Below are 26,796 nucleotides of genomic sequence, written 5' to 3' on the forward strand. Positions count from 1 at the left end.
CAATAACAGAAAACACAAGCGTGATACAACACCCACAAAGGACCTCTGAGGTGGTTCCCCCCCTAGATCCTTCATGTAATAGCCATTTCTCATGGTTATTTCGAGGTCGAGTCTAATGAGTTCAGTGGCAGGCGGCTCGTGTGTGGACCGGGGTCCATCAACTAACAGTCATGAGCATCAGTCCTCCTAATGGATAGGGGGGGGGGGAGGGAGGGGGAGAGGGGGAGGTGAGCGAGGCCTGCATCTTCCAGGGGACCGGGAGTGTATGAGTTCAGATAGAAACGAGGGGTCAACTGTCAATTGTTGATATTGGAAGTTGCGAAAGAGAGGACCCAGGGCCGGGAGGATTAAGGTAGGATCAATGGGGTAAGCCCAGGTTCTGAGAGTCCATCTTGTTGCGTGTAGGGGACTGCAGCTATTGCGGGGAAGAGGCGAGGGCTTGGGGGCGTTCATGGGTATGCTGCAAGGTCAAGAAGATGGGAAGAAGACGGGCCATAACTAAGGCCAGGGGGGGAGAGGGAGGATGGGGGCAGGGATTTCGTACAGTACCTTCCCTCCAGGAGGGTCCGCTTGGGCATCAAGTCATATCCAGGCTCTCAGGAGCGCCTGGTCGCATCAGGTGAGAGTATAAATCAACTGTCAGCTTGCAGGTTCACCGTCGACAGCAGAGTGAGAACTCCATCACTCCCCACTTCAGCGCTGCGGGGGGTTTTCTTTACCAGCGGTCTTCTTGGTCTTGCCGGGCTTCGTGCGGGAGGCCACTCTCCAGTCGTCCATCTTCGGCAGCGGGGGGAGCGGGGTTAGGTCTGAGATCGGGAGCCATGAAGGGACCTCCATCGGGGGGAGATCTAGAGCTGACCAGGCCTTGTCGAGATCCGCGGGGGTTCTGATGGTAATTCTGCGCCCATTGTAGGTGACCGATAGGCCGAAAGGATAGAGCCAAGCATACATTAGCCCTTTCTCTCTTAGCTTTTCTAGGAAGGGTTTCAGGAGGCGTCGTTTAGCCAAGGTAGAGGGGGCTATATCCTGATAGAGTGCGATTTGGACATCCCCGTAGCGAATAGGTCTTTGCTCTCTTGCCGCCCGAAGGATCTCCGCTGTGTCAACGAAAGATAGCAGCCCACAAACGACATCTCTCGGTGGCTCGGTGGGCTTAGGCTTCGGTCTGAGGGCTCTGTGAATCCTTTCAACGACCACTTTAGAGGCTCGGTCTGTGCCCAGTAAGCCCGCGAAGATTTCAGCGGCTATTCCGGGCAGCGCTTCATTTGCCCAAGTCTCAGGGAGTCCTTTGAAACGAATGTTCTTGCGTCGGCTTCGGTTTTCTTGGTCCTCGATTTGCGCATACACAGAGTTCAGATGGGACTCCACTAGCGCAGCCCGGTCCACCATAGCAGAGGAGTGTGTGGACAACGCCGCGCAGGCAGACTCCAGTGCTTCCGTGCGGAAGCCAATGGCCTGGACCTCCGACTTAATTTCCGCCAGCTCCGTTAGGACCGGCTTGATAGCTTGAGTCAGGGCTTTCTTCATGAAGGATTTTAAAAACTGCTGGGTGAGCTGCGTCGGAGCTCCTTCTTCAGTTTCGCTCTCTCGCTCGCCTTCATCTCCAGAGTCTCTTAGTGGGTGCGCGTCCTGCGCCATCTTGGGCAGGCGAGCAGGAGAGAGGCCTCCTTTCTTCTTGAAGAATTTCGCCATGTCAGCCTGGCTCCTCACAGGTCTTGGTGAATCCCCAGGATCTCCTGGAGCTGACTTGCCGTATTTGACCATATTTCGTGCAAAACAAGGGAGTTAAGGGTGCTGAATCCCTGGTCAGACGGGAGAGCCGAGAGCTCACGCGTCCATCTCTTTCCGCGGCTAGGCTCCGCCCCCCCTAGTGAACAATATTTAAATACAAAAGAAAAAGACAACAAGGGAAAAACTGTACAACCTCCAACATCCATAGAAATTTGTAGACTGGTTTTATTGGATAAGTATAAAGCAATAAAGACCAGTCAAATATGTAAAAAAGTTTAAACACATCACAAACTGTATAAAAATCGGTGCAGATTCAGCATGGAAATTGATTTGTACTGCAGATTTTTAACCCACACTATGTTAATTTTAGTTGCATAAACTCTGCAGATTTATTATAGATTTACTCCTTTTGGGGAAGGTATAATCCCAAATAAATCAGCTTTGCTGTACATTTTGCTGTGGAAACATCGACCGATAATCAAGTTATATTCTGCTCATACAAATCTGTGGAAAAGGGCGGGGTGAGGGGGGAGATGGGAGAGGAAGTGAGCTGATAGAGACAAAAGTTAAAAATACTGCAAAGATACTACATACAAGCTTGCTGTGAGTATTAAATATTACCCCAGGGCTTGATTACCAGCTTAAACTACTCAGTGCCGCTCTATAATGTCCTCTATGCTGCTGCTGCTGCTTCTGAGAGTTTTTCGATAATGAAATAGGGTTGCAGGATTTCCTCTTCTGTGTTTGTACAGTATGTTGGAGACATCATAGAGACTAGGCTCCACCCACTGGCTACTCATTCATCTACTCTTGTATACACATCCTTCAAAGTTACCTGAAACAACCAGAATAATTTAAAGCACTACTGCAATTTCAAAAAACGTTTGACATGTCATGCAGACATGTCAAAAGTTTTAATCATTCAGGGTATTAGTGCTGTCAACCCCACCAATCCCTAAATATAGCCATGAAAAACACTTCAGTCCCCTGCTCAGCACTCAACCTATCTTATTGCAGGAAACAGGTTACATTATAAGTCTATGGAGCCTGTCTCTTAAAATTAGACAGATAGTATAGTAGAGTATAGTGTGTAGCCATGTGCTACTCTTGGTTCTATCTAGAAATTGAAAGGGATCTCAGCACTGAGACCCCAACTGATCAAAACTTATGACGTGTCTGTTTAACATATCAGCCTTTTGAAATGACAGTAACACATTAAATAAAGGACCTCTATGAATCAGCATTCCCAAAAAGTATTAATGACTTGTTATATGGTAGTTTTTGTAACCCTTGGAATGAAGGAGGATTGGCAACTGTTCAGAAACTCTTGATCTGTCCAAAAAATAAGAGATTTTAATTAACGCTGGAGGAACTTGTACAGATTATTATCTTAATTTAACAATTCACAGTGGATGCAGCTAATGTGTTCATGGCAGTGTTCTGGGCTGCAGAGATATCGTATATTCCTTAGAATATTTATACATTTACAACAGTTTTCCAGTTTGTCCATCCAAATATTAGCTGCCTGCGATTTTTTGTCAAGTTGCCCAAAAATAAGAAAGGAAGGAATCAGGTTGGCAACCCTGGATTGAGTCATTGTGAAATAGACTTTTAGCAATCTCATTAAGGCACATGTAACACATTCTGAGGAGCGGATATGCTGTTTCCAGGGAACAGGCCCAGGCAGGTGATCACAGATTAAAGAGAAATATTATGTATGTATCTGGAAGCTCAGTGTGTAGTCTATCCTGTACTCACATAACCTCAGATACACTAGTTCTCATTTTATACTTTTTTAGAATTTGATATATACAGTAACCCATTAGAATGTCGGGTAAACATTTTTATAGGATCATCAAATGTCTACACTATTTTAACACAATTGAAATAAAGTGATAGAAATAAACTGAAAAACAAAGTTTCAATCCCCTCAGTGATAAGACAACTACAACTGCATGTCATGTTAGGTAACATGATCCTTATATAACTGAAACAGTCTTGTTTATCCACTAATATAATACCTACAGGCACTAAAACTGCCACTTGCATTTATAGTTGAGTTGATATTTCCCAGATCAGTATGTAGTAACTCACCGTCACGAGTTCAGCCTTCATAGAGTAAGCCACTCCATTGTTTTGGAATATTCTGTCACTCCTGCCTAACTCATCACTTGAATACAGATGTTCTCCTCTCCTGCGGCCCTTAGGAGTTTTTCCATTAAAATGCTAATCTAAGTGTACACTCTACATTTTCATTTCTGAAATAGACATTTTTATGGTTTATTTTTGGACTGTTGTGATCTTCGGTATCAGGTTGTAATCATATGTTACCATGTTATAAATACAAAAATGAATCCCTTCAGGCTTATAGTTTTGCTAATGGTGGCAAGGTTAAATCCACAATAGGGTTACACAAAGCTGCAAGCAGATTTGTGTTTTAGCAGATATATGTTTGAGGTATTACTAGTACACACAACGGGACAACGGTTAACCCATTATATAGAGCAACACTTGATGTAGCTAACAGATTAGAAAGCATTCAGTTTAGCTACCTTGATACAAAACGTAAATTCCTATTAACTAAGCAGATGCATAAAAAGCACATTAAAAAGTTATTCTTCAAACTTATACAGTCATTTTGTTTTCTAGAACTTGGCATTGTCCAAACTGCAGCCCATGCAAGGACCAGTCTCAGGAGGGACACAGGTGACAATCACTGGAACAAACTTGAATGCAGGGAGCAGCGTCAAAGTGATGTTTGGAGAACAGCCATGTATTTTTGACAGGTATGTTAACTTTTTCAATATTTAACTTATTTATGGTATTGATTAGAACATTTACATTATAGCATTTGGCTGAGGGTTTGAGAATTTTTCAGTTGGTATTCCTTTTTCTGCATAAACATTATTTTGGTCAGGAGTTGACAGGGCCTCAAGGTAATGATGGTCCTGTTATAGATCATGATAAATATAATAAACTGTAAATGAGCTCGGTAAAAGAGGTACTCCACCCCTGGACATCTATCATGCCCCTCCCATCCAAAACTTGTCTGGAAAAAAGTGGTGCAGTTGCCTATAGCAACCACTACAATGCATTCATTCATGCGTCAAGCTGGTTGCTATGGGCAACTACACCTTTCTTCCTCTACACAGGTTTTAATAAATTTCCACCATAGTTATTTGATATTTTGCACTCTCTACTTGCCTTGAAGTTCATATGGATCTTAGAAAGGCTAAATGAGAAAAAAAATATGTACTCCCCTACATAACATATAACTGATAACAACCAAATATAACTCAATGGACAATTATTTCTCAAATTAAATGATTCCAATACCACTTCAAACTACATGGGGGATAATAGGCACTGCCAATAAGGTGATCCAGGGGTGATGATCAAAACTTATTTTATTAAAACATGCTACGCGTTACGAAACCGGACTTGCCTGAAGAAGAAACCGGTCCGGTTTCGTAACGCGTAGCATGTTTTAATAAAATAGGTTTTCATCATCACCCCTGGATCACCTTATTGGCAGCGCCTATTATCCTTCATGGAGTTTGGAGTGGTATTGGAATCTATTATTCACGCTTGGAAGTGTGAGGAGGAATGTGCAGCAGCCTTAAAAAATTAAGTGCATATATGTGTTGTGCCGGAATTTGCACAACCGTTTTACGTGAGTTAACCCTTGGCTCACCTATTTTTAAATCTTATGCTGAAGGTGTCACACGAGGGAGCGCTTTTGTCTTTTGTATTTTAAAATGAAATGAAAGCGGGTGTGAATCTTTGTGCCAATATGGTATATATCATACTTTGCATTTGTATAACCATTTATACATGTATTGTAAAGTAATGCAGAAATAGTTAAAAGAAATAAATTTGCTGGCTCTCAATATTCTGATTTCTTGGATAAAGTTATTTTTCTAGTTTTTTCCTGAGAATATATTATCCGACATACGAATTACAGATTAAGGTTGCAGGCAATTTCTCAGCAAATGAAAAAAGGTTCTCATTTGTATGATAAAAAGAAGCCACTAAGAATATTAATATGTTTAATGCTGTTTAGAAATAGTTATTTAGTCTTACCTTTGGGTAAAATAGACCTTAATATCCATAAATATCTAAAGTCCTGAAGGTGAATGCAGTTTCTATGATCTTACAATATTTACCATAAATACCATAAAGAAATAAATCCCCTTCCTAAGAACTTTAAAGAGGCTCTGTGATTTCTTTAAAAAAACAGCAAATTGGTGAATTATAGAGGTATAAAATAATACACTGTACTGTACTCACCAGCTCCAGCACCACCACTCCAGTCCGCCTGGTCCCTCTGTGTACTTACCCGATTGATGCATTCTCCTCTCCCTCCTGATGATATCCTGCACATACTGTAACCAATCACTGAGGCCAGTCAATGGGGCTATGGTGGGTCCAGAACATCCTCAAGAGAGGCAGGACAGCATGTTATCAAAAAAGAGTGAATGGAGTGAATGTTTCTTAAAGAAATCAGAAAACCCTTTTAATGAATATGCTTAATGCATGTAATAATCATATTTATATTGTGAGACAGGACCATTTCTACAGCTTCCAACAGTCAAACTGACCCAAGCAGGCAGGTGTCACAGTTTTGTAGTCTTTGGTTTATTGCAGTAATCTACATACAGCAATGAGTTCCGCTTGCAGCATGCAGTATAACAGAAACGTAAAGGCCTTCATATCGGGTTTTCTGTAGAAACATAAACTTATGAGCTTCTCACCAAAATCTGGAAGGTACAGTCCCAATGTCAGTCTTTTTAGTACAGTGTAGCAGTATCCATTGTACCCCAGACAAGCTGATGTTAGCTTCGGACCATCTCCTCTCTGCTGCTCTCTGGCAGTGCTCACACACCTGTGATATCAGGTTCAGGACTGCAACACAAACACCAGAATTGGAATATGGAAGTGACTTTATCTCCAGAACCTTCAGTTACGCCCAGAACCTGGACCCAAACTCCAGTCTTACGTTACTGAGGCAAAAAGCCTTAATGATACATACCTCCCTTCTACCATTTTACCAGGTTCTTTTTTACAATTTTCTGTGACATATTATGTTTTGTATAATATACATATTTAATAAATTCTTTAGATGGTGAACAGCCACCTAGGACAGCACCAAAAATAAATAAATAAACAGGGTTTCGTTTTTATTTTACTATTGATTCTTTATACTTAATCGTATGCTATTATTAAAGACACTGCATTTGTTTAAACTTTTCTTGAATTCATTATTTGCTTATTTATTTATTGCTTGATTAATTCTATTTTTTTAATTCTTTTTTTTACATTTATTATCAGGAGAACCCAGACTGAGATCTTCTGTAACACCACAGCTTCTCTTAAAGGTCTGCAGAAGGTAGAAGTGACTGTTCAGATAGACCGAGCCAAGATCAATCAAGAACTGCAGTTCGAGTATGTGGAAGATCCCAGAATTGTGAAAATCGAACCAGAGTGGAGTATTTTCAGGTATGGTAGAGGCTGTAGTAAATTATATACAGGGTGCTAGGTAAAATACTTAACTCTTATGGCACATTGTTGACAAACATAGTCAAGGTGATTTTAAAGGGCCCATAGAAAACCGTTGTGTACACCAAACTAAACTCTGGTGTAATAATGGTAAAGTTGGGCAAATGGTTCTATGGTGATGGTCCCCAAACTGTGAACCTCGAGATCTTGCAAAACTACAACTCCTAGCATGCACGGACAGCCGTTGGCTGTCCGATCATGCTGGAAGTTGTAGTTTTGCAATTTGAAGACAGTTTATTGCATCTACTACAATCAGCTATGCTACCATGGTACAATTTTGACTGTTTACTTGAAAAGACATATTGACAAGTAAAAACCTTTTAAGACTTTTATGTTGTCATATGTAGTGTAGTACTTATTGGCTTTTGTCACCTCATTGATTAAGGCTAAAAGGTAAGCTCTAAATTTAGAAACCTTTGAATAGGTAAGAAGGGAAAATGCAGGAACAGATTTTATTACGGGAACTCTATGATGTTTCAAACAGCCTTTTACTTAGTACCTGTCACTTCTTTCCTTTACACACCAAAACAAACTAAAATAGGTATTATGCACTGTGCGCCAAAGCGGAGATCTAAGCAGAGGAATATGCTACTGAAACAGCTGACATCTCTACAAATCCTTCCAATTAGTCAACCATGCACAAACGAGATCCAGGAATGTGTTTACATCATTTTATTTCCATGCTGGGGACCCTGCATGCCTCAGTACGATTCCATCTAACCAGGAGGCCTGCCACATAAGAAATGCAGCATTACACGCTGCTCCATCATAAAGGAGACAGCATGCTTCAGTCTAGGAGCGCAAGACCATAAATTACTTGTTAAAAAATCTTAATCCTTCCAGTACTTATTAGCTGCTGAATACTGCAAAGGAAATATATATATTTTTTTTAACACAGAGCTCTCTGCTGACATCATGACCACAGTGCTCTCTGCTAACATCTCTGTCCATTTTAGGAACTTTCCAGAGCAGCATATGTTTGCAATGGGGATTGAGAGATTCACTTACCTGCACCAGGCGAAGATTGTTCTGGCAGAAACCATTTTCCAAATCCTCCGGCTTCTCGCTGACATAGCAGTGGTCTGTTTCAGTTTGGCGGAGTCGGGTAGCAAGGGCGCTGTTTTCATCTTCGAGACCAATAATCCTTTGTTCCGCTTCAGTTAAACGGCCCCCTGAGTGCAATGGTCTGATTGAATTTGTGTGAGGGTGGAGCGCATGGGGTTCTCCATGGTGAGCTGAATAGTAGGTGTGATCAATTTGACCAGAGCAGCTGCCAGTGTTTAAAGATCCATAGGTTGAGATAAGGAAATCTCCACGACCCCTGCCAATGGCGGGTTCGGAGGAAGAACAGGCTGAGCTGAGGCACTGTCTTTGTGGGTGAACAGATGCTGGCTGTCAGAAACATCCATAGCCACCGACTGGTGGCTGTCTGCCTGGGGATGCACAGAATTGGTAGTTAGAGTTCTGGTGGTAGCAGCAACTGTGGTAGGCACAGAAAGTGCCACTGTCAGCAAACCCCGTCTGAGGGATCCCCTCTGTATATAACGGTCTATAGTCACTGGGGTCAGAAGGTGCAGAGACCGCTGAGGAGTATGGCTCCCTATTCAGAGGGCACTGCTGCAAAGTCCCAGAAAGGCGGGATGGGGTACCCCTACTAATGTTGGCGCCCTGAGCAAACTTAGGAAGTGGGGGGAGAAGCAGTCACCAGAGGCAACAGTAGGAAGCAGTCACTGGGTGGCCAACAGTAGTTCTTGTGGCCAGAGACAGGGGCCTTCCACTCCCACATGCTATACTGTATAATGGCGCATATCTTCCTGCATCCGGCACCTGTGCTTATGGGGCCGTGCGCATTTTATGTCCCTTTGAGACTGTATGCGACTGTAGCGTGGTCGGAGCAGTCCCCGAGCAGCAGCCCCAGAGCTGGTATCTGTGTAGACAGTCATGAAATAGGGATACCCTGGTACCTGGATGCAATCCCACCCGCTCTGTGTTCTGAATGCGGAGAGCGCTCAAGGAGGTCTGCACTGCAGCACTGCGTGGGCTGTATAAGATGGCCGCCGCAGGGAAGAGGGAGAAGGAGGCCGCCGAGTAACATAGTAACATAGTTCATAAGGCTGAAAAAAGACCAGAGTCCACCAAGTTCAGCCTATAACCCTAATGACTCCCTACTGAGTTGATCCAGAGGAAGGAAAAAACCCTCATAATAGAGGTAAAAATTCCTTCCCCACTCCAAATATGGCAAACAGAATAGATCCCTTGATCAACCTTCTGTCTCTATATATCTAGAATCCATAACCTGTATTTTACCGTGTTAACCATAACCACCTCCTCAGGCAGAGAATTCCACAGTCTCACTGCTCTTACAGTAAAGAACGTCTGTGCTGGTGTAGAAACCTTCTTTCCTTTAAACGTAGAGGATGCCCCCTTGTTATAGATACAGTCCTGGGTATGAATAGATCATGGGAGAGGTCTCTGTACGGTCCCCTGATATATTTATACATAGTTACTAGGTCTCCCCTAAGCCTTCTTTTTTCTAAACTAAATAACCCTAATTCTGATAATCTTTCTGGGTACTGTAGTCTTCCCATTCCTTGTATTACCCTTGTTACCTGCTTTTGAACCCTCTCCAGCTCCACTATATCTTTCTTGTACACTGGTGCCCAGTACTGTACACAGTATTCTATGTGTGGTCTGACTAGTGATTTGTACAGCAGTAGAATTATTTCCTTGTTGTGGACATCTATTCCCCTATTGATGCACCCCATGATTTTATTTGCCATGACAGCAGCTGCCTGACACTGGTCACTAAAACTAAATTTACTGTTAACTATCACCCCTAAGTCCTTTTCCACATCAGTCGTCCCAAGTGTTCTCCCATTTAATACATAATCCCAGCCCGTATTTTTCTTCCCCATGTGCATTATCTTACATTTATCAGTGTTGAACCTCATCTGCCACTTCTCAGCCCAAACCTCCAACCTATCCAGATCCATCTGTAACAGTGCACTGTCCTCTATAGTGTTTACCGTTTTACAGAGTTTAGTATCTTCTGTAAAGATTGCTACTTTACTCTTCAACCCCTCTACAAGGTCATTAATAAATATATTAAATAGAACAGGTCCCAAGACTGACCCCTGTGGTATCCCAATAGTAACAGTCACCCAATCAGAATAAGTGCTCAGGGCATCCTGCGCCTGCAGACCAGATTCTGTGCCAGAATCGGAAGTCCATCCAAATTTATTTTAAGCTTTCCTTTATGAAAAACGTCCATTTCTAATATCATGAAGCAGAAGAGATATGTCATTGGCTTTACCAAGTGCTTTTATGCCAAAAATAAAACTGACTGATGAAGTATGGCAGTTTCTGGTGCAGTAATGGCATATAGCATGGACGGCCTTGCTGATCCTAGTCATTACTTACCTGGACTCAGTGCATATTAGACCTTCTTCCTTATTTATTACTTGGAAGATTTAGATGGGATTTAGAAGATTACATTGAGATTTACGGAGAAACTTAGCTTGCTTTAAAGAGGTTCACATAACTACATACATCTCCCCCTATATTCACACTAATATTGTGACTTTTGTAGATAACCAAAGTTCTCTGTGACAACCATTGTTTGTGCCATTCTGTCATACTGACAGCTTTCTCCAAACTTCACCTCCAAAGTAGACATGAACAGCGCCTAATCCCAGACAACCCTTTAAAGCAATAGACCTCATATTTCTACATTATTTACATTATTGTAAATCATTACAGTATTTTACAATAACAATCATGACAGTCAAAAGGCACATTTCTTTATCTCATATTGCTACTTCCAAATATTAGAAATGAGAGCTTTCACTGTTCTTTACTTACTATTTCCTGCTGAGCAAATCACATGGTCTAATACATGATCCAACTATTATTAGTTAGAACATAAGCTAGTGCATGAAGACACTACAGGCTAGAAGTGCATGGACATAAGAAATATATGGTATACCTCGTCCACTCTCTATTCCAATAAATCATCATGGACAGTGTCACATTTTAAGAAAGGGGCAATCTTTGTTACCAGCATACTATTGATCTCCTTTATACTTTATACTGTTGTTTTTCTATCCACTAAAGCTGTTAAAAATATATTTTCCAGTGGGAACACTCCTATATCAGTATGGGGCACTAATCTGGACATTATAAGAAACCCCCAAATAAGAGCCAAGTTTAATGGAAAAGAACACATCAATGTAAGTGTTTCACAGTATCTGCTGCTTACTATGTAATTCCATTTTTTACTTATTTTCTGCTCTTTGGTGATGCCATTTACTTATTTTCCATAGAATGTACTTTCTGTAAATGTTATCTTTCTAACACAACTGTATCATAGAGGAATGTATCCATCATATACTAACTTTAAAAGGAGAATTTACCTTTTGAGTAGCCAGGGATAAATGTTTTTTTATTTTTGTTTTGTTTTTTTTATTGTGCTATAATAAATGTCCTTCATACTTTGTCCATTAAACCCACTGATATAAAAAGAAGTATTCCTTTATAGATAAAATCATTTTTTTTCAAATGGTAAATATTTTTTTCCGTGCGATACTATGTCTAAAATAAACATAGTCTCCAATTACAGTACCAGAGACATGAATGCATTGATGCTGATTGTATTTCCTTCTTATTGTGCACTGGAGGGAGGGATGTGGTAAATAGTGTTGCTTGCGAATATTCGCAATGAAAATTTTAGTCACGAATATCGCATATTCGCAAATATTCGCGAATATAGCACTATATATTCATAATTACGAATATTTTTATTTTTATTTTTTTTACAGTACACATCACAGTGATCACCCCTCTCTGCTTCCAGCTTGTGTGGTGTAAAGAAGACTCTAATACTACTGTGTGAGACTGGCGTGCGAATTTTCGCATATGCTGATTTTTGCATATGAAAATTTTCGCATATGCGAAAATATAACGCAAATATTATGAATATGCAAATTTTGTGAATATATGACGAATATTCGTCCATATATTCGCGAAATATCGCGAATTCGAATATGGCCTATGCCGCTCAACACTAGTGGTAAATAGGTTATCCAGTATTAAAGGGGTATTCCGGGCAAAAACATTTTATCCCCTATCCAAAGGATAGGGGATAAGGTGTCTGATCACGGGGGGCCCGCTGCTGAGACCCCCCGCGATCTCCCTCCAGCACCCGCATTCTATGCAGGGGCTGAATCTCCAGCTTTGGAAACCTCCAGGTTTCCGGGACTGGGGACGTGATGTCACGCCACACCCCCTCCATTCATGTCTATGGGAGAGGGCATGACGGCTGTCACGCCCCCTCCCATAGACATGAATGGAGGGGGCGTGATGTCACGTCCACAGTCCCGGAAACCCGGAGGTTTCCGAAACTAGAGACTCAGTCCCTGCATAGAATGCGGGTGCTGCAGGGAGGTCGCGGGGGTCTCAGCAGCGGGCCCCCCATGATCAGACACCTTATCCCCTATCCTTTGGATAGGGGATAAAATGTTTTTGCCCGGAATACCCCTTTAATACTGGATAACCTATTTACCACTAGTGTTGAGCGGCATAGGCCATATTCGAATTCGCAATATTTCGTACGCCAGTCTCCCTGCGATCAGACATTTTATCACCTATCCTTTGGATAGGGGATAAAATGTTTTTGCCCGGAATACCCCTTTAATTAAAGAGGATCTCCTTTGTCTGGTATTAGAGCTCTGCTATACGTAACTAAACATCTTTTGTTCTAGTCCCAGCCAACTCCTTTCTGCTTGCTTGGAAGGTGAAACTTACCACCCTTATTAGATCTGGGATTTTTTGCCCTCAGTTTTTGCCTTCTCCCCTTTTCTGGTGTGTGTACTGTGGACCAATACCTATGGAGTCACTGCCAAGCCTGTTGCTTTTCTGAAGAGAAGTCAGAAGGAGATTATATTAGAATATATCAGGAGGATATGCTACAAGTTCTGTAAAGGAAATAGGCCCAGCCCAGTCTCTACTTGCAGTGAATAGGTGGGGCATGCTTTGACAAGATGTAGTCCCATAAGAGACCTACAGTGGCAGGCTGTTTTGCCTAGAGTCACTTAGTGTGAATGCAACCTGTCCTGGTGGGACCTCCTGCAAAAGTTGAGTTCCCAACACCAGTCAAGGACTGCACTGTAGAGTCAAGCTATGCGTTTTTAAAAAAAAATCTGTTGAAAGTGTAACTGTAGTGTCACCTTGGGAAGCATATTACAGCTACTGGTTTGAACTCTTTGTAGCCAGAACAGAAGCACAAGACTTTGGCTTCTAGGAACACTAAAATAGTACATCAGTTGTATTGTAGTGAGGCTGGTTGAAATTATTAGGAAAGCATTTCCCACCCTTTAGTGCAAAGCATGACAGGCTACTGTACGCACACACCACACACACACACACACACACATATATATATATATATATATATATATATATATATATATATATATATATATATATATATATAGTGCTGCAAGATAGGGGAGTGCACCCCTCATGGATACACAAGTATTATTATCATTTTTATGATATTTTATTGTTTAACAATTAAGAGATAGACATAGAAGAGTAGCATAAGCTATCACCATAGAGTTGATTAAGCTTCACCATAGCTGTCCTAAACTATATACAGATGCTCATTCTTTATCCCTCACAAAGGATTATAGTCACAATAATGAAGGCCATTACAATGCTTTGTGCATCACATCTGGCTTGTCGCTCTCTTGACATGTGAACCAAATGACTTTATGGTCAGGGTGATTTGTGCTAGATTGATTCCATCTTTATGATAATGCATCATCGTTCCTCTGAAGTGTTGTATGGATATATATATACAAGTGATTAAAGATTTAAGGGGAGGATTTCATAAGGATTTTGTATGAATACTCATATAGAGTATACAAGGCTACAGTATCTCAATTAGTTAACTCTTTAGTGCCCAAGCTATTGTGTGTTTCAAAGATTCCCTTCAATCTTTACAGGTTCTTTAAAGAGAGTCATAGTTTGAAAACACTTTCATGGCAGGTAAAGAATTTTTTTTTTCAAGAAAATTAAGTATTTCTCACAGAAAAGGATTGCAGTAACACATGTTTTGCTATACACATGTTTATTCCCTTTGTCTGTGTTGGAACTAAACCAAAAAAGGGAGGAAAAAAAGCAAATTGGACATAATGTCACACCAAACTCCAAAAATTGGGCTGAACAAAATTATTGGCACCCTTAACTAAATATTTGATTGCACAACTTTGGAAAAAATAACTGAAATCAGTTGCTTACTATAACCATCAATAAGCTTCTTACACCTCTCAGCCGGAATGTTGGACCACTCTTCCTTTGCAAACAGCTCCAGGTCTCTCTTATTGGAAGGACGCCTTTTCCCAACAGCAATTTTAAGATCTCTCCACAGGTGTTCTATGGGATTTAGATCTGGACTCATTGCTGGCCACTTTAGAACTCTCCAGCGCTTTCTTGCCATCCATTTCTGAGTGCTTTTTGACATATGTTTGGGGTGACGTGTTTTTGACGTGTCTCGGATGCAAACCCAGCTTTCTGACACTGGGCTTTGCAGTGTAACCCAAAATCTGTTGGTAATCCTCAGATTTCATGATGCCTTGCCCACATTCAAGGAACCCAGTGCCAGAGGCAGCAAAACAACCCCAAAATATCATTGAACCTCCACCATATTTCACTGTAGGTACTGTGTTCTTTTCTGTTTTTGGTAAACAGTAGAATGATGTGCTTTACCAAAAAGCTCTTTCTTGGTCTCATCTGTCCACAAGACGTTTTCCCAGAAGGATTTTGGCTTAATCAAGTTCACTTGTTTGGGGTTGCTTATCCACCATACGTACTATCCTGCGTTGACACCTTTCATCAATTTTTCTCTTATGTCCAGGCCCAGAGAGATCAGCTACAGTGTCATGGGTTGCAAACTTCTTGATAATGTTGCGCACTGTGGACAAAGGCAGATCTCTGGAGATGGACTAGTAACCTTCAGATCGTTGATATTTTTCCACAATTTTGGTCCTCATACAGTTCGCTTCTCCTTTTTCTGTTGTCCATTCTTAGTGTGGTACACACAGACACACAATGCAAAGATTAAGTGAACTTCTCTCCTTTTTATCTGCTTTCAGGAGTGATTTTTATATTGCCCACACCTGTTACTTGCCCCAGGTGAGTTTAAAGGAGCATCACATGCTTGAAACAATCTTATTTATCCACAACTTTGAAAGGGTGCCAATCATTTTGTCCAGCCCATTTTTGGAGTTTGGTGTGACATTATGTCCAATTAGCTTTTTTGCCTCACTTTTTTGGTTTGTTCCAATACACACAAAGGGAATAAACATGTGTATAGCAAAACATGTGTTACTGCAATCCTTTTCTGTGAGAAATACTTCATTTTCTTTAAAAATTTCAGGGGTGCCAATATTTATGGCCATAACTGTATATATATATATATATATATATATATATATATATATATATATATACAGTCATTGCTGTAAATGTTAGCACCCATGATATTTTTTATATTAGAAAATTAAATATTTCTCACAGAAAAGGATTGCAGTGACAAATGTTTTGCTATGCACATGTTTATTCCCTTGGTATGTATTGGAACTAAACCAAAAAAGGAGGAAAAAAAGCAAATTGGACATAATGTCACCAAACTCCAAAAATGGGCTGGACAAAATGATTGGCACCCTTTCAAAATTGTGGAAAAATAAGATTGTTTCAAGCATGTGGTGCTCCTTTAAACTCACCTGGGGCAAGTAACAGGTGTGGGCAATATAAAAATCACACTTGAAGGCAGATAAAAGGGAGAGAAGTCCACTTAGTCTTTGCATTGTGTGTCTGTGTGTGCCACACTAAGCACGGACAACAGAAAGAGGAGAAGAGAACTGTCTGAGGACTTGGGAACCAAAATTGTGGAAAAATATCAACAATCTCAAGGTTACAAGTCCATCTCCAGTGATCTAGATTTGCTTTTGTCCACAGTGAGTAACATTATCAAGAAGTTTGCAACCCATGGCACTGTAACTAATCTCCCTCGGCGTGGACAGAAGAGTAAAATTGATGAAATGGGGTAAACGCAGGATAGTCCGGATCGTGAATAAGCAGCCCCAAACAAGTTCCAAATATAAATTTTAGAGCTGTCCTGCAGGCTCAGGGAGCATCAGTGTCAGTGCAAACTATCTGTCGACATTTAAATGAAATGAAACGCTATGGCAGGAGACTCTGGTGGGCCCCACTGCTTACACATAGATATAAAAAAGAAAGACTACATTTTGCCAAAATCAACTTGAGTAAGCCAAAATCCTTTTGGGACAACGTCTTGTGGACAGATGAGACCAAGCTTTTTGGTAAAGCACATCATTCTACTGTTTACCAAAAACAGAATGAGGCCTACAAAGAAAAGAACACAGTACCTACAGTGAAATATGGTGGAGGTTCAATGATGTTTTGGGGTTGTTCTGCTGCCTCTGGCACTGGGTGCCTTGAATGTAGGCAAGGCATTATGAAATCTGAGGATTACCAACAGATGTTGGGTCATACTGTACAGCCCAGTGTCAGAAGGCTGGGTTTGTGTCTGAGATCTTGGGTCTTCCAGCAGGACAATGACTTCAAACATACGGCAAAAAGCACCCAGAAATGGATGGCAACAAAGTGCTGGAGAGTTCTGAAGTGGCCAGCAATGAGTCCAGATCTAAATCCTATTGAAAACCTGTGGAGAGATCTTAACCTCTTAAGGACGCAGGGCGTACCTAAACGCCCTGCGCCCGGTCCCGGTATATAACGCGGGGGCACGTCATACCGAGTCGGTCGTGGCGGCTAATGACAGCCGGGACCCTGGACTAATATTGTGCGGCACCGATCATTGTGACGTGCGCTATTAACCCTTCAGACTCGGCATTCAAAGTTAATTGCCGCGTCTAAAATTAAAGTAAAAGCTTCCTGGCAGCTCAGTCAGGGCTGATCAGGACCATCGTGGTGAAATCACGATGTCCCGATCAGCTAGAACGCAAGCAAAGGTCCCCTTACCTGCCTTTGTCATGTCCGATCGGTAGTTGATTGCTCCAAGCCTGAAATACAGGCTTGAGCATTCGACCACCGAAAACACTGGTCTTTGCCGTGTCAATGCACGGCAATGATCTGTGTATGAGATCGGTATGTGCAGTGTAATGGCTACTAAGGGGAGGGGGGCTATTACACTGCAAAAAAAAAGTGTGAAAAAAAAGTTAGTAAAGATCATTTAACCCCTTCCCTAATAAAAGTAAGAATCACCCCCCTTTTCCCATTTAAAAAAAACTGTGTAAATAAAAATAAACATATGTGGGGTAGCCGCATGCAGAAATGTCCAAACTATAAAAATATATAATAAATTAAACCCCACGGTCAATGGCGTACGTGCAAAACCATTCCAAAGTCCAAAATAGCGTATTTTTGGTCACTTTTTATATCATGATAAAATGAATAAAAATCAAACAAAAAGTCATCAGATCAATATAAAAATTGTACCTATAAAAACTTCAGATCATGGCGCAAAAATTGAGCCCTCAATCTGGCCCGCATGCAGAAAAATAAAAAAGTTATAGGGGTCAGAAAATGACAATTTTAAACGTATAAATTTTCCTGCATGTAGTTATGATTTTTTTTTAGAAGTAATACAAAATCAAGCCTATATAAGTAGGGTATCATTTTAACCATATGGACCTACAGAATAAAGATTAGATGTAAGTATTACCGAAAAATTCACTGCGTAGAAACAGAAGCCCCCCAAAAGATACTAAATTGCATTTTTTCTTCAATTTTGTCACACAATGAATTTGTTTTCCGCTTCGCCATGGATATTTTGGTAAAATGACTAATGTCACTGCAAAGAAGAATAGGTGACGCAAAAAATAAGCCATAATATGGAATTATAGGTGCAAAATTGAAAGCGTTATGAATTTCAGAAGGTGATGAGGAAAAAAGGAAAATGAAAAAAAGAGGAAAAACCCTGCATTCTTAAGGGGTCAAAATTTCTGTTGGGAAAAGGCGCCCTTCCAATAAGAGAGACCTGGAGCAGTTTGCAAAGGAAGAGTGGTCCAACATTCCGGCTGAGAGGTGTAAGAAGCTTATTGATGGTTATAGGAAGCGACTGATTTCAGTTATTTTTTCCAAAGGGTGTGCAACCAAATATTAAGTGAAGGGTGCCAATAATTTTGTCCAGCCCATTTTTGGAGTTTGGTGTGACATTATGTCCAATTTACTTTTTTTCCTCCCTTTTTTGGTTTAGTTCCAATACATACCAAGGGAATAAACATGTGTATCACAAAACATGTGTTACTGCAATCCTTTTCTGTGAGAAATACTTCATTTTCTTGAAAAATGTCAGGGGTGCCAACATTTATGGCCATGACTGTATATATATTCTGTATATACAATCCAATAAATAGCAGCACATCCAGACAAAATGAAGGTTGGGTGCAAGCACAATAGAGCCTTAATGCCTCGGTTCCTCTTAAGATACAGTAGATATAGGCAGCACTCCAAATTGTTGTGAAAAAAAACTTGTGGTTTTATTCCATGATGCAACAGACAACGTTTTGGCAATCTCTCATCGCCATTTTTAAGTGAATACAAGGGATACACAGGGGATTTAAATACACATTTCCCCAATTAGTGACATCATACATATCTGCATAATTAGTGACATCATACATAGGCATACAAATGTAAACAAAGTGCATAAAATCATATTACAGTCTCAATAGCAGTATACACATATGATGAGAGACACGTGTGTCACATGTAATCTATGTGGATAGCAACATATGCGCCGATCCATAATACAATCCATAGATCGGCGGTTTCTTGTGACCATTTATGACAGTGTGCAGATACTAAAAACATTACCAGACATGATGACAATGGAAGACAATCAACCTCATGGCGATGATTGACGATGTCCACAAGCCCGGGACTCCAGCCGTGCACACTGAGAGTCACTTCCGGGTAAAGAGGAGCTATGGCCAATTACATCACAGCGTCACTGTTTCCATGGTGAAAAAGGAGGGGATCATTCTAACGTAACTTCGTGCTTCAAGGCTAAAAGCCTTGACTTAGTGCGCAAATCACATCCATCTATTGACTCATCGGGCGCCATCTTAGAGAGGGGCAATCCATTTCTAATATTGAAGCATATGGATGCAATACAGGGGAGCTTCTATGAAATGGAAATCAAGTGGTATCACATATAGTTAACCCCTTAAGGACGCAGCCCTTTTTCACCTTAAGGACTGAGCCCTTTTTCGCAATTATGACCACCGTCACTTTACGAATTAATAACGCGAAAACGCTTTTACCGAATATTCTGATTCTGATTAGAGGGCTTCAAATTAGAGCAGCAATTTTCAAAAATGTCATGAAAATTGCTAAATCTGAAGGGACAGATGTTACAGAACTACAACTCCCAGCATGCCTGGGCAGTCAAGGCATGCTGAGAGTTGTAGTTTGGCAACATCTGGGGGGCTACTGTTTGGGTACCACTGTAACAGTGGTCTCCAAACTGTGACCCTCCAGATGTTGCAAAACTACAACTCCCAACATGCCCAGACAGCCTTTGGCTGTCTGGGCATGCTGGGAGTTGCAGTTTGGCCCCCCTAGTGGTTGCCACAGTAAAGATCGATTTACTTTCACTTTCAATTCCCCCCCCCCCCACTGTCGATTCCCTACCTGATCAGGATCCTGCAGGCTCCAGCGAAGATCCCAGGTCCCCAGGCATCTTCTCCTGCAGGTACGGCCTCCATCTTCTTCCCAGAGCCCCTCGACATCCAGGGGCAGGCAGAATGGGGGGTTGCCATGGCAACCCCCTGTCCTGCACTGCCATTGTTCAGAACTCTGTTCTGAGTAATGGCAGGGGATAGGAGTAGATCGCAGCTTTGCGATCTCACTCCAATCCTTTAGGCTGATCGAGGTTGTTGCTGACAACTCCGATCAGCCCTATTTTCCGGGTGATCGGGTCACCAGAGACCCGATCAGTCCGGAATTGGAGAATATCGCATGTCTGAATTGACATGCGATTTTCTCCGATCGCCGACATGGGGGGGTCTCAGGACCCCCCTGGGCGATGTGCCAGGGTGCCTGCTGAATGATTTCAACAGGCATCCGGCTCCTGTCCCTAACCGGTTAGCGGTGGGGACCGGATTTCCCACGGGCGTATGGATACGCCCTCGGTCCTTAAGGACTCGGAATGCAGGGCGTATCCATACGCCCTGTGTCCTGAAGAGGTTAAAGGGGTACTCCGGTGGAAAACTTTTTTTTTTTTTTAATCAACTGGTGCCAGAAAGTTAAATAGATTCGTAAATGACTTCCATTAAAAAAATCTTAATCCTTCCAGTACTTATTAGCTGCTGAATACTACAGAGGAAAATCTTTTCTATTTGGAACACAGAGCTCTCTGCTGACATCACGAGCACAGTGCTCTCTGCTGACATATCTGTCCATTTTAGGAACTGTCCAGAGCAGCATATGTTTTCTATGGGGATTTTCGCCCACTCTGCACAGTTCTTAAAATGGACAGAGATGTCAGCAGAGAGCAATGTGTTCATGATGTCAGCAGAGAGCTATGTGTTCCAAAAAGAAAAGAATTCCCTCTGCAATTATTAGTATTCAGCAGCTAATAAGTACTGGAAGGATTAAGATTTTCTAATAGAAGTAATTTACAAATCTGTTTAACTTTCTGTCATTAGTTGATTTTAAATAAAAAGTTTTCCACCGGAGTACCCCTTTAACCCCTAGAGTGCCACCCCACATTCAAACTCAGTTGTATACATACATGGGGACAAAACACAGCAATCTTCCTATTGGAAAGTGTCCTAAGGCAAGACAGATATGGTCTAATACAAGATCCTGTCTGTCAACCTACCCCCATTCCAGGTACGATGAAAATCACCACCAGGCTATGGAGTATATCCCTAGGCACTCCTGTATTTCAAGATAAGTGACAATAGACTCCCTAACATGCAGAGTACAATCAAATTGGGGCATCTAGGCACAAGGAGTATAATATAACAAATGATACAGTGGGGATCAAAAGTTTTATTAATGTGCATAAAGAAGCCAAGGAAAGATGGAAAAATCTCCAAAAGGTATCATATTACAGATTAGACATTCTTACAATATGTCAACAAAAGTTAGATTTTATTTCCATCATTTACACTTTCAAAATAACAGAAAACAAAACAAAAATGGTGTCTGCAAAAGTTTGGGCACCCTGCTGAATTTATAGCAAGCACTGCCCCCTTTGCAAAACTGAGACCTGCCAGTGTCATGGATTGTTCTCAATCATCATCTGGGAAGACCAGGTGATGTCAATCTCAAAGGTTTTAAATGCCCAGACTCATCTGACCTTGCCCCAACAATCAGCACCATGGGTTCTTCTAAGCAGTTGTCTAGAAATCTGAAACTGAAAATAGTCGACACTCACAAAGCTGGAGAAGGCTATAAGAAGATAGCAAAACATTTTCAGATGTCAATATCCTCTGTTCAGAATGTAATTAAGAAATGGCAGTCATCAGGAACAGTGGAAGTTAAAGCAAGATCTGGAAGACCAAGAAAAATATCATACAGAACAGCTCGCAGGATTGTGAGAAAAACAATTCAAAACCCACATTTGACTCCACAATCCCTCCAGAAAGATCTGGCAGACACTGGACTTGTGGTACACTATTCCACTATAAAGAGATACTTGTACAAATATGGTCTTCATGGAAGAGTCATCAGAAGAAAACCTCTTCTACATCCTCACCACAAAAACCAGCGTTTGAACTTTGCAAATGAATATATAGACAAGCCTGATGCATTTTAGAAACAAGTTCTGTGGACCGATGAGGTTAAAATTGAACTTTTTGGCCAGAATGAGCAAAGGTACGTTTGGAGAAGAAGGCGAACAGAATTTAATCAAAAGAACCTCTGTCCAACTGTTAAGCATGGGGGTGGATCAATCATGCTTTGGGGTTGTATTGCAGCCAGTGGCACAGGGAATATCTCACGAGTAGAAGGAAAAATGGATTCAATCAAATTTCAGCAAATTTTGGATGCTAACATGATTCCATCTGTGAAAAAGCTGAAGTTAAAGAGAGGATGGCTTCTACAAATGGATAATGATCCTAAACACACCTCGAAATCCACGGGGGATTACATCAAAAGCCGTAAACTGAAGGTTTTGCCATGGCCTTCACAATCTCCTGACCTCACCATAATTGAATATCTATGGATAGACCTTAAAAGAGCAGTGTGTGACAGACAGCCCAGAAATCTCAAAGAAATGGAAGACTTTTGTAAGGAAGAATGGGCAAAGATACCTCAAACAAGAATTGAAAGACTCTTGACTGGCTACAAAAAGTGTTTACAAGCTGTGATACTTGCCAAAGGGGGCAGTACAAGATATTAACTCTGCAGGGTGCCCAAACTTTTGCAGATGCCATTTTTTTGTTTTCTGTTATTTTGAAAGTGTAAATAATGGAAATAAAATCTAACTTTTGTTGACATATTATAAGAATGTCTAATCTGTAATTTGATGCCTTTTGGAGATTTTTCGATCTTTCCTTGGCTTCTTTATGCACATTAATACAAATTTTTACCTGGGGTGCCCAAACTTTTGATCCCCACTGTAATGAATCAGTACCATTTATTGAATACATATTGCATGACATTGCATGGCATATAATAACTATATTGGATTGTAAGAAACATGTTTGTGGCGCTACTGATGACATGTCTCATAGATCACATCTGAAGAAAAAAAGAAAAGAAATAGTATAACATGTAATGAAATAAAATTGTGGATCCCGAAGAGGACTGCGGTTGTTTTCTCCTTCTTATGGCATCATGACTAGATCAAAATTTTCTGAAATTAGGCAGAAAATTCATATTAGATCATATTAGCAGATCATTAGATCAAAAAGCCAAATAAATTGAATATCACTTGACTAGACATAACTACCTGGACACTGTCATTTCATAGGGTTATTCTAAATGATTACATCAAAATTTTTGAGAAACAATAAATTCTACGTTGAGTCAGTTTGGTTTCAGAGCATCAAGGGTATAAATACACCTTAAAGGGGTATTCCAGGAAAAAACTTTTTTTATATATATCAACTGGCTCCAGAAAGTTAAACAGATTTGTAAATTACTTCTATTAAAAAATCTTAATCCTTTCAGTACTTATGAGCTTCCGAATTTAAGGTTGTTCTTTTCTGTCTAAATCCTCTCTGACGACACCTGTCTCGGGAAACGCCCAGTTTAGAAGAGGTTTGCTATGGGGATTTGCTTCTAAACTGGGCGTTTCCCGAGACAGGTGTCATCAGAGAGGATTTAGACAGAAAAGAACAACCTTAACTTCAGAAGCTCATAACTGCTGAAAGGATTAAGATTTTTTAATAGAAGTAATTTACAAATCTGTTTAACTTTCTGGAGCCAGTTGATATATAAAAAAAAGTTTTTTCCTGGATAGCCCCTTTAATTCTTATTTTTTTAAGATGGAGATTCTATCTACTTCTCGCTTAAATGGGGGGATATGATCAATTGCCATGCACTTTAAATTGTGTTCCGAATGTCCTGCCTCCATAACCCGGCAAGTCAGCTCTGTTTATGCGTATGGTGTAGCGATGCTGGTTAAGTCTTGTTTTAAAGTCACAGTTTGTCTCGTCCACATAAATGAGGTTACAGGGGCACCATAAGATGTAAACCACGTGGTCACTTTCACATGTTAAATAGAATTTTATATGCATTGTTTTACCTGTTTTCGGATGTACAAATGCGTTCCCATTTTGGAGGTAATTGCAATTTAAACATCTCCTACAAGGAAAACAACTTTTTGTTTGTACTGTCAAATATCTTTGTGTACTTACTTTCTGTCTAGACACATCAGCTTTGACAAGACAATCTTTAAGATTCCTTGTTCTGCAATACGTCATTAGTGGTAGCATACATAGTAACATTCTTAAATTCATGAATATCAGGATAACTATCACTAATGAGGTGCCAGTGTTTTCTGACTTTCTGGGCCACAACCCCTGACACTATCTCTCAATCAAAGGAGCAGGGTAACCCCTAGAGATAAATTGTGAGTTCATTTTCTGTATAGCCCTATACAATTTCTCGTTTGTGTCCACATTCCTGCTGGCAAAGTTTCAACCATAGACCTAGGATGACAAGAGTTATATCTTAACAATGTGTTACAATCAGTTGGTTTGCAAAATAAATCAGTGGACAATTTATTTTCAACAATGGCAACCTCTAGTCCTACCTCTATGCTGTTTGAGGTAGGACTGGAATTCAACCAATTCACCTCCAGTACCATGCCAAATTAGGAAGATGTCATCTATGTAATGCCACCATCCCAGGATCTTCCTGGAGTGGTGGGTTACATAGACATGACTTTCTTCAAAGTCTGCCATTACTATATTGGCATACATGGGCACCATGTTACTTCCCATGGCCGTCCCACACAGCTGAATATAGTATTTCTCATCAAATAAGAAATAATTGTTCTGTAAGACAAACAGAAGTAATTCCAGTACAAGGTAAATTTGTTCAGATTCAAATTGAGCATTACCAGGGATTTCCTAATAGCTTGTAATCCCCTCTTGTGTTGTATTGACGTATACAAGCTTACGATATCAAAGCTAGCAATCAACACATTTGGCGGCCGTGTCACTTGAGAGATTCTAGACAAGAAATCATTTGTGTCCTGCAAATATGACTTGGACTTAGTAGCAATCGGTCTAAGAATTTTATCCCAAAAAAAGAAAAATAGCCAGCACAACTACCTAATACATGGGTCCATGCTACTGTGGCAAATACTGAGTATACAAAAAAGAAAGAAAGATTGCAGCAGCACTCTTGGTAAAAAAAAAAATGGAGGCTCTTAGCGCACTTTTTGATCAAAACGTGTCCCCCATCCACCACGCGGAGTTGGCCTCATTTCGGATGGGACCCTAACATGTTAAATCAATTCACATTCTGCTGGGCATATAGCCTCTGACTGGGTGACATGCAGGATCCACTATCAAATTAAAATTAAAAACCTCCTATGAGGTGGCCCCATTTTGGATGGGACCCTGACATGCCTGATTCACTCACCTTCTGCTGGGCATATGGCCTCTGACTGGGTGACATGCAGGATCCACTACAAATTTAAAACCTCCTGTGAACAGGGAGGGGTGCAGGGCTAGAGAGGGTGCCACTCCCCCTTGCTTGTAAAGCAAAAACACAAAAAAGAAAAATAGCCAGCACAACTACCTAATGCACGCTGCTGTGGCAAATACTGAGTATACAAAAAAAGAAGAGAGGTTGCAGCAGCACTCTTGGTCAAAAAATGGAGGCTCTTAGCACACTTTTTGATCAACACGTGTCCTCCATCCACCACGCGGAGGTGGCCTCATTTTGGAGGGAACCCTAACACGCTAAATCAATTCACCTTCTGCTGGCTATTTTTCTTTTTTGTGTTTTTGCTTTACAAGCAAGGGGGAGTGGCACCCTCTCTGGTCCTGCACCCCTCCCTGTTCACAGGAGGTTTTAAATTGGTAGTGGATCCTGCATGTCACCCAGCAGAGGTGAGGGAAATGAGTGTTAGGGTCCCATCCGAAATGAGGCCACCTCCGCGCGGTGGGTGGGGGACACGTTTTGATCCAAAAGTGTGCTAAGAGCCTCCATTTTTTGACCAAGAGTGCTGCTGCAACCTTTCTCTCTTTTTTGTATACGAGGTACAACAAGGGTGTAATAGGATGTTGAATAAGAAGAAATTCACTTAATTTCTTGTCTATAAGCCCCTGTTCTGCTGCCATTATTGACAAACCATTGCAACCTCCAAATAAAGGAAAGTAAAAGCCAAAGAAAGAGTATTCATAATTATATTATCTATTCATTAATCATATATATACTTGTAACCTTGCTGGATGTTTTAATCACTAGATCTACCATCTGCCATCATCTAAGTTCAGTTATGATCAAATCAAAGATGGCCAACTGGCAGGACTTAAGTGTTCAAAGATGGCAGACCTAGGGGGCATTGTTAGGTAGACTTACTATGTTTTTACTTTCTTACACACTGCTCACCTTTTTCACCTTGATATTTTTCCACTTGTCATTGCTTCTGTATGTCTAGGCCATGGTTATCTAGGCCTATCAAAAGCACAATAGAACTGTCATTCTGTCATTCTTATCCACCACCTACTATTATAATGAGAGCTACCTTGCCGATAACATCTTCCCCTTACAGCAATAAACTGACAATAGGCTACCTTTCCATTCTGAAGGTTTAATTGTATGTGCTGACTGCCAGAGAAGGACAATTTTCGGTATATTTACTTTTAATTGCAAAGTACTGACTAAAAAAGAAAAAAAAAACAACAACTAGATTGTTTCTATGAATATAGAAGCGTCCCTTCTTTCATGTGTGAAGAATAAATAGGATAGTATTACCATTACAAAAAT

At 40.9% G+C, this 26,796-nt stretch overlaps 1 protein-coding gene across 5 annotated transcripts in view; it reads left to right on the top strand.

Moving 5' to 3' along the window:
• Nucleotides 1-26,796, top strand: part of PLXNA4 (plexin A4) — an 821,522-nt gene that overhangs the window by 685,270 nt on the left and 109,456 nt on the right. For all 5 annotated transcript variants that reach the window (XM_056573183.1, XM_056573186.1, XM_056573184.1 and 2 more), the window contains 3 exons: nt 4,381-4,517; nt 7,063-7,230; nt 11,426-11,519. In XM_056573183.1, the coding sequence (XP_056429158.1) occupies nt 4,381-4,517; nt 7,063-7,230; nt 11,426-11,519 (399 nt within the window). The remainder of the gene's footprint in view (nt 1-4,380; nt 4,518-7,062; nt 7,231-11,425; nt 11,520-26,796) is intronic.

The sequence above is a fragment of the Hyla sarda genome, chromosome 4, assembly GCF_029499605.1.
Source record: "Hyla sarda isolate aHylSar1 chromosome 4, aHylSar1.hap1, whole genome shotgun sequence".
Taxonomy (NCBI): Eukaryota; Metazoa; Chordata; class Amphibia; order Anura; family Hylidae; genus Hyla; species Hyla sarda.